The sequence below is a fragment of the Pseudomyrmex gracilis genome, unplaced genomic scaffold (assembly GCF_002006095.1).
Source record: "Pseudomyrmex gracilis isolate BER0280 unplaced genomic scaffold, ASM200609v1 scaffold_92, whole genome shotgun sequence".
Taxonomy (NCBI): Eukaryota; Metazoa; Arthropoda; class Insecta; order Hymenoptera; family Formicidae; genus Pseudomyrmex; species Pseudomyrmex gracilis.
The window spans coordinates 370,556-385,105 of record NW_018020676.1 but is presented as its reverse complement, the minus strand read 5'-3'; the positions used below and the strand labels follow the sequence as shown (position 1 = coordinate 385,105).

At 40.0% G+C, this 14,550-nt stretch overlaps 1 protein-coding gene across 9 annotated transcripts in view; it reads right to left on the bottom strand.

The window, feature by feature from the left end:
• Positions 1-14,550, bottom strand: part of LOC109855548 (peroxidasin) — a 142,223-nt gene that overhangs the window by 34,594 nt on the left and 93,079 nt on the right. For all 9 annotated transcript variants that reach the window (XM_020429943.1, XM_020429938.1, XM_020429935.1 and 6 more), the window contains one exon: positions 8,484-8,661. In XM_020429943.1, coding sequence (XP_020285532.1) covers positions 8,484-8,661 — 178 coding nt within the window. The remainder of the gene's footprint in view (positions 1-8,483; positions 8,662-14,550) is intronic.

Genomic DNA, 14,550 nt, shown 5'->3' with positions numbered 1-14,550 from the left:
TCCTACAAAAATAGAACCTACTTTAAACCTAACTTGGAGAAAATGGAAATTTGTGACACTTTTAGGTTGAAAGTAGGAGCAAATTTTATCCTTGCAATTGAACCTACTTTACTATCGTAACTCCTATATATAGTAGAATGAGAGGTTCATCAGAGAGTCAAAATTTCGACTCGGGCTAATTAACGGAAATGCAATCAACAAGAAATGTAATTCTGATGTAATTTCGCGAGAGCGTTGGTCGTAGCTGAGTTTGAAACTTTACGTTTGAATGCAAAGGAAGAGGAAACAGACCGCGTTTGGAAAATTAGGGAAAATAAAGACGCGAGAGCGGAACAGAGATAATAAGAATCATTGCCAACGCAAAGAGAACGGTACACCCGCAAATTAATTAACGCGCGACATTTCGTAGTCAAAGAGGTGGAAATCCGCGGTCTCGGGAGCTGCAGCGATGGAAGCTACAGCTTGCTTCCACCAGCTGCAGGTGGACGCGACTGGAAATGTGAATCCCCCGGAGGCATCTCCGCATAAAAGGCAGTTAAAACCAAGTGGCTCTCCTATCTATACAGCCGATCCCCCTTTCCCCCTCTTCTCCTTCTTCTGCTCGTTCCCCTGTGCTTTCTACTTCTCAGCAGCTTTATTCGAGATCCCTCCCGAAGACTCACGATGCAACATTCGTAAAGGAGGCAAGAAGTGGCGGAAACGTGTGCCTCCTTTCGCTCGACGAACTCAAATGGAAGGAAGCCGGAGGAAGAGAGGAATAAAGAGAGGTGAGTACGACTCGGAAAAGAAGGAAAGAGGGAGGAAAGGGGAGAAGGCACGCAGAAAAGGAGAGAAAAAGTCCAGAAGTAGTCGACGTCGGAGTTTGCGTAAAGGGGTTTAGGTAAATTGAAAATGGAATTAAATTCCCTGGGCGCTGCTCGGAGAGAGAGAGAGAGAGAGAGAGAAGAGAGAGAGAGAAAGGATACACACGGTATGCCCCCGGAAAGTCGGAGAGAGAAAAGATGTACTTGTTGTTTCTTCTTTTTTTTTTTTCTTTTTCTCCTTCACGTCGCTCACTCGCGCGCCTCCTTCATTCCCTCGTTACCCTTCCCTCGTGTCGCTTCTACTACGCGTTCTCCATTTTTCGGAAGTCATCCCCGAGAATCGCGCGCGCGAGTAGGTGCAGAATCCGGGGTGTAAATGGACGCGCGCGCGACGCGTTGAAATGCCGCGCGTTCTTCTTCTGGTGTAAATATGCTCGAATAAATATATACATATATATATATATATATATATATATATATATACATATATTTACATTTATAAGTATATGTACATAAATATACACGTGCTCGTCGCGCGGAACGTCGAAACATGCATGTAAGTTACGGAAATATATGTACGGAGATAAAGCCGCATGCAAGACAGGAAAATATTGAAGAAATCAACGCACTACGTTATCGCGAGACGCCGCGTACGCGCTTGAACGATTTTAAATGGCGATATTCGATGATGTAAAAAAAAAAAAAAAAAAAAAATTGAATCGTGCGTTTATCGCGCGTGCGCGTAATATGCAAAATTAACTTATTAAATTTCACCGAAGTGTGTGTGTATGCATTTTGCATCTTGTTTTTTAATGATGCATATTCTTATTTTGAAAAATTATAAATGACCGACGCTTTAAAAGTTAACGCGAAAATGCAAGTGCGATTTTTCTCCGCTGTGTTTCCGTCTAAATATTCATCGAGTAATAAACTCTCTCGACTTAATATGCCAACGTTAAGAAAATCGATGATAGCACAGAGCGCTTTATTCCGACTACATCATGATTAAACCGCCAGTCCTTGCTGCATCATGCAGAGGTGTATCGATCCGCTAAAACCCGTTGAGTAACGATCAATCAAATGGATACGGGACTGACTTACAGCTATGGAAGGTAACGGTTTCCCGTGGCAAATCCTCCAGCAATGTTGAACTCGAGTCCATAATTGAATGGCACATACAATGACATGGGGCTTCGCAGTGAATACCTCTGACAAGCGACGTGCTTCGCGTTTTCAGCGAAATGCATATTGTAACTCCTAAAACTCTCTTCTGCTTCACCTGTATAGAGTAGTTACTAGTACGATCCTCTTTTCTCTTATTTAGAAAACCAGAGAGCAAACCTAGCGCACGATTATTTGAACAATGTACAAAACAAATTTAAATATTTAACTTTTCATTTTCGTTGTCGAGTCGTTTTTCTTTTTTTTGTGACATCGGGGATTCGCTTGCGGGGATTTATTATTATTATCAGTAAATAAATGTAACTTTCGCGTTTATTTTTTTCGATTTGACAAAGAACCACGATCTCAGAAACATCCTCAGAGGTGAGGACTGGGTCGACAACTCGATAACACGATTATTCGATAGAACTATGTAAATGTTGTTAATTGCCAGTTTCTCGAGAATTTCGGAAGGCGATGGCAGCCCGACTTCTCAGAGAAATTCCTACTAATTCCACAGAGACAGACCCGAAAATTACCACGGAAATGCGGTATGAATAATAATATTACGCGAATAAAAGGAGAGAACAGACACCTTCGTTAGAACTACATCAACAACTAATAACCGTTCATCATGGAATATTACGGCGAGTTATACTTCGATATAATTGACTGATGTCGAGATCAACGAATTCCCATTCAAAATCAGAATTAAAAGATAAATTATTCTCTCTCTCTCTTTTTCCTTGATACAATAGACATAATGTGATTAAGAAAGTTGTAATTTAACAGAAGGAAAGATACTTTCACTCGTAAAAAAAATTAGAAGAAATAGAAGTACGTATGCATCTGACGCATCATCTCTTGTTTACTAATCAACGTCGACGTTCGAAAACGCATTAATGCGATTACACACACGATGCAATTTAACCGCGCTGTAATTCGTTTACGGGGAATTTGATAACGCGTAGACGCGCAGAACACAATATGTTCGGATCAGATTTTGTGTTCCTCATTAAATAACTTGATGTGTACATACATATATTGATCAATTGCCACGCAACAGTTCCGCATATGCGCTCTAAAAGATACACATCACGGAAGATTAATAGCACAACCAAGAGTGCAAATCGATGTAATTATCTGCATTACTACACATCTCTACTAAATCCTATGCATCATTTACTTGATTTAATGATTACGTTGAGGTCCATTAATCACAATGTGTGATGTTACATTTTTTTCTGAATTTAATTTTAAATCACTTTTTTTTAAATTCGTATTTGATTATGTATATGAGATACAACAAAAAAGTAAAACAAATTTGAAAAAAATTGAAAATATCCGCGAGTCATTATCAAAAACATTTCTTTGTGCAAATTACTTCTATTAAAACATTTATTTTATTGAGAATATTTTTGAACTAACGCTCGTAAATTGCCGCAGGATTGCGGATATAATAATCCAATTAGAACACAATGTCATAATTAATAAACTCAAGTAAATTAATTTTAACATTGTTAAATTTTGAAACTTATACGTGTACAGTAACTGAGCAAAACAAAGCTAATGATTAAAGTTGATCTGATATGATCTGGTGATCTCTTGATGTAATTTAACGCAAAATAAATCTTTAAAACTTTGTTTTCCATAATGATCAGCATAAAAGAGATAACGGAAAAATGTAATAGCATGGTAAAACATTAAACATATGTTATTATATTTTTATGTAGCATATTTTTGTATTTCTCTCATCCAAAACTGTGTAAGTTTATACTCACATAATTAATTTGCATTTTATACTCGGCGCATTGAATACATGTCCGTCATAAATTAACTAAACAATAGATTTTTCGTATCTATTTGATATTTAGGCATTGTAGCGCGCAAGAGTACATATATTGCATTACACACGCGATTGCTCATACATACACACACACACAAATAAAATTCATTAAGCGTGTTTAATTATTTTATTACTAACAGTCGCGCGTAACTGAGATTTGCGAGGTATTTTATTTTACGTATTTCGGTTAATTGTTTTCGTAGAATGGAAAACTAGCGTTATTTTCTTTGACATTTATAACGAACACGCTATGAATATTTATTTTACTCTTATTAATGGCTCATTCCGATGCGAATAATTCGCCAACATGAAAAAGTGATATCGCATGACGAAGAGCGAGAAAGAGAGAGAGAGAGAGAGAGAGAGAGACAGGCAGGAAAGGAAACGGTGTTACTGCCAAGGCTTATCTATAAAAATGCAAAAGAGTATGCATAACAATTCCAATAAACACCGCTTTTAATGAGAAGCGGATCTCCAAGTTTAAGAAAGCGTCTCACTTTGTCCCCTCTTAATCGCACTTCGTGGAAAAGTTTTATAAAATTACGGTGAAGTTTGCGGAGCGCAATTATCGCTCTAGGGAGAGAAAAGCGTTTGTCGCTAACAATTCTAATAAATTTATATTTCTCTTTGCCGATCACGTTTCAACTATTTTACAATCGCAATAAACATAAATGTCATCGAATATATACTATACATACATGTATACGTATATCGCTGAAAATACGCGTATAGAAGGACTTTTTTTTGTATTTCATAAAAAAATTTCCATCACGAGAGGGAGAAAAAACTTATCTACATAATATATGTGTGCAATCATCACCGCGCACGATCAGAGTTTCATAACTCTTTTCTACCGTAAAATATTTTTTAAAAAAATTATTGCGCAAATCTGTACAAGTTCAGCGCGTAGAATTTATTTTCATTATCTCGCAAAATCTTGCGTTTCGAACGCAACGCAGAATACGGCCGTGAAAGGTAAGGGCAGCAACTTAAAAAGTTAAATCGCGCCATGAACGTTAGTAGGAAAAAAAACTTTGTGAACACATGCGGTATTTATTTATAATATATTTTTTCTCTACTCCGCTCTTCCTTTCTCTTTCTCTCTCTCTTTCTCTCTCTTTCTCTCCCTCTTTATCTGCGTCGTTGGTGATAACCGCAACTTCTCGCACGATGCATACACAGAGATCCACTTTAGAAAAAGCCCATGAAGAAGTCATCCCCTAAGTTCCATGGAAGTTTACGAACTTTTGAAGATCGCTCCGTACATCTCCTTTTATTTTACTCTTGTTTAATTCTTCAGAAATAAACGATTGTTACGATGTGACTTTTAATTTTGTTCTCTCTTTCTCTTTCTCTCTCTCCCTTTCACTCTCTCATTCGTCTTTATAAATAATTTATTTCACAATTTTACGAAAGATTGCAGGAAACTTTTATATCTCTATTTTTAAATAATAATTTACAATTTTGAAAAACTCCAAACAAGATTCCGCATCGCGTTTCGCGAGATAAATTATTTTTAATATCAACGTACACACAGAAAATTCTGAATGTCGCGTGGATGTTAACAATCGCAGTTTGTATTATCTTTTTCCTTTCGATTCGTTTCCAGTGTCATGCAGAAGGCCGAGTAATAACGCCGTCATTTCGGCGGGACGTTATTTCGAAAAAGGAATAGCAGAAAAAAAAAAATTCCCGTGACCGGAATAGAATTTTGAAATATGGAGGCCCATTTTATCGCAGGCACTGATATAAAAAAAAAAAAAAAAAAAAAAAAGGAGCACTGCGGTGTCCCCTCTTGTTGCCATGAAATATTTGCCGCCGTGGGTTCAACGTGTACAGCCGATAAAACAAAATCCGATTAAATGCTTTGTTTTCGTCACGCTTTTTTCCACGCTACGACGCTGGTCGCGCCTGTGTCCTAATTGATTTGCCGAGTAATGGATCAGTCCCGCGCGTTTCACTGCTACGGACAAGCGTCCGGGGGTGCCGATCGTTAATACATACATTCCTATATATATATATGTATATATACATACATATACAGCTGCGCATGATGCGTTCTGATGTCATTTTATTCTATGCTCATCGCGCAAATCCCTATTGTCCATTTACGAATTACGTCAGTTTCAAACCTTACGTGTCACTTATTTCCACATAAAAAAAAAAAAAAAAAAAAAATTGTTTCCGTTCTTCCGCAAAAAACAAAGCTAAAGTCGCTCGTAAACGATTTTAAATTAACCTAATACAAATGCGTTATTAGCAAAATAGCTAATGCTAATTAATGCTACGGTGACTCTGCGTCAGTTACGTTAATTCCTTCGCAATCCTTTCACACGCGCGCGCGCGAGATTAAAAGCTGCATATGTGAAATGCCGTATAGCGAAAATATATTGTTCCTAAATAACGTGGATTACCTTATTACACTGATATATTACAGATAGATACGAAACACCTGATGATATATTGCGCCAGCCCCGATGGTGCTACTATTCTTCAACGATCTGTCGGCAGAATTTTGAAACTGTTTTTTCGTTTGTGTTTGTTTAATTGCAAATAAAAGAGAGATAAAAAGAGACAGAGTTGTTGCCGCGACAAGTCGCGCGAACCGCGATATTTTGCACAACGATTTCTTCGGGTTACATCGCAACTACTACTTGATTATGTTAAGCTTACAAGCGTTGTTGGTCATGCATGGCTGGAGGCGAGGCACTCACGGACTTGACCAACTTAGAGAGCGCCCAAGGTGAAGAGTAATAGACAGGAGGTCGACGGGGCCTGCTACATACGAGGTACTAGAGACAGTAAAGTGTAATACTACGTGTGCGGGAGAGTATAATAACGTTACACTGCTAACTAACTTCGCCGATGTACTGCCTACTACTCTGTATCAACCTTGCATCCTTAGTCGTTTAACGTGAAACCTGTGTAAGAGAGAGAGAGAGAGAAAGTTTTCGCATTAACAAGAAGAGAGACGGGAGTGGAAATACAAGCCCGTCAAATATGTAAGCTCAAGGATAATTAATATATCAACTCTTCCGGCAATATCATTTTGTAATAGCGCGTATATATGTAGCGCGCGTAATCCTTACGTCTATACATCGAAAGGCATAATAACGCGCAAATTCATTCGGTCGGTAAATCTGTATACATCGCTAAAGCTCGCGCGTGCAACGGAAATATCGGTGAGAAGTTCGATTAATCTTTTCCCTCCCCGTTGTTACGCGAGGAGAGAAATAATACGCGCGGGGGAATCTAACAAGAAAATTGATCTAGCAAGCGCGCAGAGCTTTCGCAAGATACGCAATATAGTCTTATCGCGGTAATTTATATCAAGAAAGCAATTTTTTTTTTTTTTTAAATCGATACGTATAGCGGCGTTGGCGGTATACGTATACAAATGGGGATTCAGCGAGTCAGTAATCACGACAGACGATGGCGCGATCGAAGTTCATTTATTTGCGGGGCACTGCGTTTGACACGTTCGATTAAACGAATTTGCAAAATGCCTCTCGGGAGCAATCCGAGTGTAATAGAAATGTTCTCAATAAATTGCGCCCGCTCTAAACGCCGTTCTAATTCGCGCGCGTCACATTTTATTTGTTGCTATCTTAGAGAGCAAAATAAAGTTTTTTTATTGTATTTTGTTTTTTTTTTTTTTTTTTTTTTCACGTTCCCTCGCACGTGTAATATTTTTATTTACATGCATAAAATTCTCTCCGCTTTCTAATTTATGTTAATTGGTCTCTAATCGTGCCTGCGACCCGGCACGATTGAAAGTTTTATATGTTTTATTCAGAGCTCGTTGCCTCTGCGTTTGGCATGAGCCAGTCCGCTCGTTCATCATGTGTCGGCTCGCTATAATCGAGCGTTTTCGAGGGTGATTAAATTGTCAACAGTTTACTTGACGCTCGATCCGCGCCACCTCATCCTTTCTCTCAACCTCAATATCGCTCGCGATGATTGCTAATTTCTCGTACATTTTCTGAGCCATTATCGAGGGAACATTGCCGTAACTGTCGAACGTATATGAATCTCGACTATCGGTTAAGCTCAAAGGAACAGAACGCGGTAAAAAAAAATTGAGAAAAAAAAGGGGAGGGTGTACGTACAAACGCCGTGTATGAGAAAAGTTCGAAATTGATTTATTGATGGATCGCTGATTGAAAAAATCGTTTTACAAAACCCGACAAAAACAAATATCGACTGAAAGACCGACGTCGCTTAAAATTCATAAATGCCGTCATATACCTATAACCAATTAAGTCACACATGCCGCAACTGTTGACCGTCGGTCGGGAACTTTTAATGAAAGCCTTTCGAAATTCATCGGAGACGTGCCGTTCTTTATCAAGGCAGGTATAGAACGACTCTGTGCGGAATACCTATTGCGGAATACTACCTATGTACGTACATATATATACGCAAACTATCGAATTCTCATAGACCAAATTACCAGAATATTAAGTAGCTTATATTCAAGTGTGCGGTGGTCATGTTGGCGGTAAATCAAACCGGGTATGGACGGTACGTTTATGGACGGTCGAATGTAAATTAAAACTAAAATGCAACGAGCAAATGTTAATTTCTCGTGCAATATTTCTGATTTCAGTCCAGATATGATATACATATGTGTGAATGTGTGTGTGTGCTATCTTTATTGTGTTACAACTTACCTGATACCACCGCGAGTCGTGTCGTAATTCAATGTACGGGATCCGTGTCGCCACGTGACATAGCCAGTAGGTTGCGGTATATTGCTGACTACACACTTCAACTCTATTGTACTGCCTGCTTTGTAGAACTTGTCACCGGCTGTGGCACCATGCTCATCGACTATTTCCACCTTCGGCACTGCACAGAAATTAATTCATTTTTTTTAAGGAAATGTTGTACGTCGCACGTATTTCGCAGCAAAAAAAAAAAAATATTTGTCGATTTCAACAAACGTCAGAGAAAAGAGAAGAAAAACGAGACTGTAATGTTAAATACAAATTTATACAAAATAGTTGTGAATTTTGAATACGTGTCATATTGCGATGCTGCATATAGATAACGCATTTCGGCGAAAACCAATAGCCGAACGGAAAGTAAACGATTACAGAACCGTGCGCGATCTCAGTTTCGTAAGTGCTCGACTAGAGATCAAAGTGACACAGCGTCATTGGATGTACGAGCAAATGAGGCTTCAGGATCGAATAGAGGCAAGCATTAGTTGCGGTTTCCGAAGCGAAGTCGCGTTTAATTACTGTCGTAAAGTAACGGGAAATCGTTGCTTTTCCTTTTAGTGCCCGTCGCTCGTTTTTCGATCACGTAACGGGCGAATGTACGTCCGATTGAGTCGCGAAAATTTACGTTGTTCAGAAATCGTCTTCGCATTCAAACAAATAACAAGGAAAATCTCCGCAAAAGAGATTTTATTTCTTTCGTAAAATAATATATATTACAGTCAGGTTTTGCGTTTTTTATTCTCGTTTTTTATCTGAATCTAAACAGATAATAAGCGTTATAAATGACATATTTCTGGTATAAATATATAATTAATTGCATCCATCGTCTCAAGTGTGGTGTTAAAGATAAGAGCTTCAGCAAGCAAACGCCCGGCGTGCCCTATCTACGATCGACCACACAACAACGAAGCCGAATCAACAACCTACGGTCTCTCGATGCAAAACAAGGAAAAACAAAGTGAGAAAATCTAGAAATTAAAGTTAAAAAACGGGAAAACGAAAAATGACAGAGAAAACAATTTTTCCGTGCATAAAAGTTCCCGTGCATTGTATCAAGGGAAATTTTTTTTCTCTCTTTTTTTTTGTTTTGTAATGAAATTATAAGATGAGAGTGGTGTGAAATGAGAGTAAAAGAACAAAATACCGTCTTATTATTGAGAAGCACTAGAATATCACGACAAAAAAGACAAAGAGAGAGAGAGAGAGAAAGAGAAAATTGAAGAAAAGAGAGAAATAAAAATAGAGGAAAACAACAAGGCGACAGGCGACAATTGCCATCAGGAGAACGAGCGAGGAGCCAACTATAAATACGAGGCGAACAATCGAGGAAGCCTTTAGCTTCGTGGCGCCAGCTAATCAAAGCCTCGACGGGACTGATTTCGCATCGCCTTCTGCTGCTCGTCCTTCTGCGTTCGCCCTGGTTCCGTTGGGGCACCGGCCAAACAATGTCTGTCAGCGGCAAAACTTTTGAAACATCCATTTAGGAAAAACTCCATTTGCACCCAAATGAAGGCCACAGGTCCCCGACACGCTGCGTCGCTCTCACCGGCTTCTTTCTCTTTCGCGAATTCACGCTTTCGTTCCGTCCTCGTCGCGCACCGCTATTCAATCCCGTATCACTCGGTCACGCGCTCTAGCATAGCAGCACAAACCTGACTGATGCATCGACGCGTTAACTATTCGTCATTGTGTTCGTCCTTTCGTCATTACTAGCTGCTTTTTCTCATGCTTTTTTCTTTTCCCACTATATGGAACTCGTGAGTTACGAACCCCATTGGGAATAAAAAAAAAAAACAGAGAGAAAAAAACAAAAAAGCAACACGTTCGGGCAGAAACACAACCGAGGAGAGAATCGAGAAGCTTACTGGGGGATTTTTTCGGATAACGAAAACGGGAGCGCCCGACCGATTCGCTCGCCGCACGATTTATCCATGTTTGCCTCTTTATTTATCGAGTTACCAGATCCGCGTGCGTCCTCTGCGGTCGTCGGGGTTATATGTACAACTTCCCTCTTCTCCCCTCCAGATACATCCTTTGAGGACTGACTTGTAGTGGCGCGTCCTTTGAGAGTTGCTTTCTTTCTTTTCTCGTGCGAGCCGCAGCATCGTCTGTACGTGTTATAGTCGCTCTTTCCGCGCGCCGGTTTTTGTTGTCCTTTTGCAAAAAAAAAAGGAATATTCGCGACCGACACTTCCTTTTCGTTGGTTTTATCCTCGTGTACGTCCCGACGTTGGGGAAGATCAAGGAGAGTTATGAAGAAATCCGACGAAATCAAGAAAGCGCATGTGAGAAAAAGTATTCGGTTTCCTTTATTTTCGCGTTTTGCGGAAATAAGAGGGAACGATAAATGCGTTCCGTTGCGCGCGCAACTTTTTTCAAAATATGTTTCGCGTAAAAAAAAAAAAAAAAATTGTGCATAATTATTACGTTACGAGCAGAATAAACTAAAAACTGCGACAATACGTGTTCAAAAGTTTTGCAATTTAAGCTACATATTTATGGCTTTATTAAACCAGTACCTACGTTGACGTACATTTACGAAGTTGAACGTAGAAATAATAAAACGCATTACGAGCAAATAAAAAAAACGTAGTCATTTATTTACTTGCGCACACAGCTAGCAGGAGTAGCGGTGCTCCTGTTTCCGTCGTAATTATAGCGACATTTTAGCACAGAGAACGTTCAAACGCGTTTCGCAAAAGGAATATTACAAGAAAAAAAAAAAAAAACGATCTTGCATATAATTAAAAAAAATATTTTTAATATTATTTTAGACGACGACGTGTGTCGATCGATGTGTATCAATCGATGTGTATCGAGAGTGAATTTATTATTAATTGCGCTTGCGTATTTCAAACATGTTCGAAACCGCATATTAATTACGGCGTATCTAAAGCAACCGATATTTTTTTGCGGTGAAAATTTATTTTCTTCGTCAAGAGATTGTCGCGATAAGTGACAAATTCTGGGTTAATTTACATTACAGCACGATTGAACAGCCGTGAGTTTAACGCCACGTACCGTGAACGTTTCGACGGAATGTTCTCTGTATTTCGTATCCCGAGGGCGCGCGTGCGTCCCTTGTGCGCCCACAAACGGCCGCGTGCAATTACAAGCAGGTACTTTGAACACGAGACCCATCGTTGGTACGTGGTTTACTGCGAGCCGCGCGACAGGGCTGACAAAATTACCACGAGCCAGAAAACAAAGGACGCGGTATATGTAACACGACGCGCAAAAGAAAACCAAGAGAACGGATATATGTACGTTGCGCCCGAGAGAAAGGAAAGTAGAAATCGGAAAGTTTGACGAGAAAATTCGAGATGTATCTGAAATTTTCTATAGGGAAAACCGCCGGGCGAGCAACCAATCTCAAGTTTGTACGTCTAACTTTTTACCTTTTTGCGTATGTACGTTATATACATATATATATATATATATACATACATATTTCCTGCCGCATGCGTCGCTCGCTATTATCAGAAATCACTGAAACGTTAATGCGAATGAAACCGCGCGATAGAAAGATCAAGCTATACGTTCGATTCAGAGTGTGTGTGTATATATATATATATATACATGTTATACATCGTATCTCTTTTCCATTGAAATTATAACACATATTCGAATGTGAAGTAATATCATTGAAATAACAGTATCGCGTTTGTACATGTGTGGCAAAGAGCTTCGAAAAAGGAGTCATTAACGAAGAAACTCAATTAATTAGTCTCAATTGGACTTATCTTTCAAGACAATTTCTCCGGCGAGTGTTTAAAGACCGCGATAACTAATTAGTAGTTCTAATTGTGCGAGATGAAAGAGAGAAATTCTTTGAGCGTTAATATTATTTCAACAAACCGAGTCGATCATGTTTTAAGGTTCGTTTAACACTTTCTGTATAAATTACATTGTAGTTAATTATTGATAATTTCTCGACGCGCACACAACTTCTCTCTCGCGCGCGCGCGCGCGCTGGAAAGACGTGGAGGAAAAGAGAAAAAATATCTCGATGAGAAAGTGCAGCGCACCGAGACTACAATTTAATCGTATACCTAACATGAGGGCAGAGATGGAAACAGTCTATCAGCTTTCTCTCCAAATGACACGGGCGCGACGTAGCGCGACCTCGAACACGAATTTAGGACCGTAGCAAGCACGGTGGCGCACGAGCATGAGAGAGAGAGATATAGAGAGAGAGAAAGGAGACGCACATGCACGTGCGTCGGGGCGGAGAGATCTACACACGTGTCCCCTGAGGGAAACAAGGGGGCCACATATGCAAGCCGGGGTCACGCGTGTATGCATATGCATCTCTCCTCTCCGTACTCTCCGCGCGCGGCGCGGAGATTGTGAGCAGTATGCATGGGAATCACGTTGTTGATGTACGAGTCAAGCGGCGTCGTACACAGCATATGCCGTCGTCGTAGCAAGCAGCGCGAACGCCCTGCTTTTCGACCTCTCCACCGTGCTTCGGCTCTCTGGTGCGGCGTTTCCCGCAGGCAGTCGCCGCGCGCGAGTCTTACGATCTACTATTTTCGCATATATAGAGGAAAAGCATCCCCCGCGTAGCATTTTACAACGAGGATAAACCACCGTTATTTTCCCGCTGCTGCCGCCAGAACATACCGCCGGATTCCGCAGCACCGTCCAAAAATAATCCCCCGTTCCATCCCTTTCCGTTGCGCCGTGTTTCCGTTTACTGATTTCATCCCCCGCTTGTATACGATCCATCTATACGCTCATATATACAATACACGCCGTATATATATATATATATTTCCTTTTCCTCCGCGTTTTCTCTTCATTCAACCTGAGTCTCTTTACACCGTAAAGCGCTCGATGTATTTGATACCGAAGTTGGATCTCGCCTTTGTGTTACGCTGCGCGATAATGGACAGACAAATTGGTCTCTTTAGCCGCGGGGCAAGAACGAACGTGTCCTGCGCGACGGAGTTAATGTTCTTCGTGGACGTTAGAAAAGAGACACATCTAGTTAACTGCGTTTGTCTGAACGTGGGGAACAAATGCGTCGGATACGTTTATCGAATGACCATGAGATTTATTTTCTTCTCTATGTGTGTGTGTGTGTGTGCTATCTTACAATTTTATATTCTAAAAATATTAACAGTTTCAAATTATTTTACACACGCGCGCGCGCGCGCACACACACGTACACACACGTTACATAGAAAAAAAACGTTACATAGAAACGTTACATAGAATATCTCTTTTATATACATGTAACTCTGATGAGAAAAAAATTATTGTCCAACTTCCTGTAGAATGTATTGTTATATCAAAGAAAGCCGCTCGCGGCGACAATGAATATTTTCATTGTCAATATGGAAATAGCACGTATTCTAAATTATTATTGCACCGTACTAACATACAACTACATTATGAACGTCGGTGATATTGCGAATTGACTTCTACCTGGTGAGACGTACGTATCTAGCGTCAAGAGCTTTTAATTAAAATATGGAGATCAGAGCGCGCAAAGCCGGCCATTGTGGCTTCGAGTGGGGCTGCAATAATAACAGATAATATATCGCTCGTGAAAAGCCTCTGTAACTGGCTCTTTGAAACAATGAATTCAAATCCGAGACTCGTTACTGTTGGCGGAACAATAACGTCTCAAATCCACGTCCAACAACGCCGCGCCGTGGCGATTGCCGAAGCTGTTATTATTTACCGCAAATATTATCCTACATCTTTTTCTCCGATACGTAAACGTCCTTATTGCGTTTACATTCGCGTGTGTGTGATGCACATTCTCTCTATTTCTTTCGAACGTTCAAATCTGTGTGTTCGTACACGTCGATTCCGCCACGGCCCGAGTCGAAATTTTGACTCTCTGATGAACCTCTCATTCTACTATATATAGGAGTTACGATAGTAAAGTAGGTTCAATTGCAAGGATAAAATTTGCTCCTACTTTCAACCTAAAAGTGTCACAAATTTCCATTTTCTCCAAGTTAGGTTTAAAGTAGGTTCTATTTTTGTAGGAGCTAAA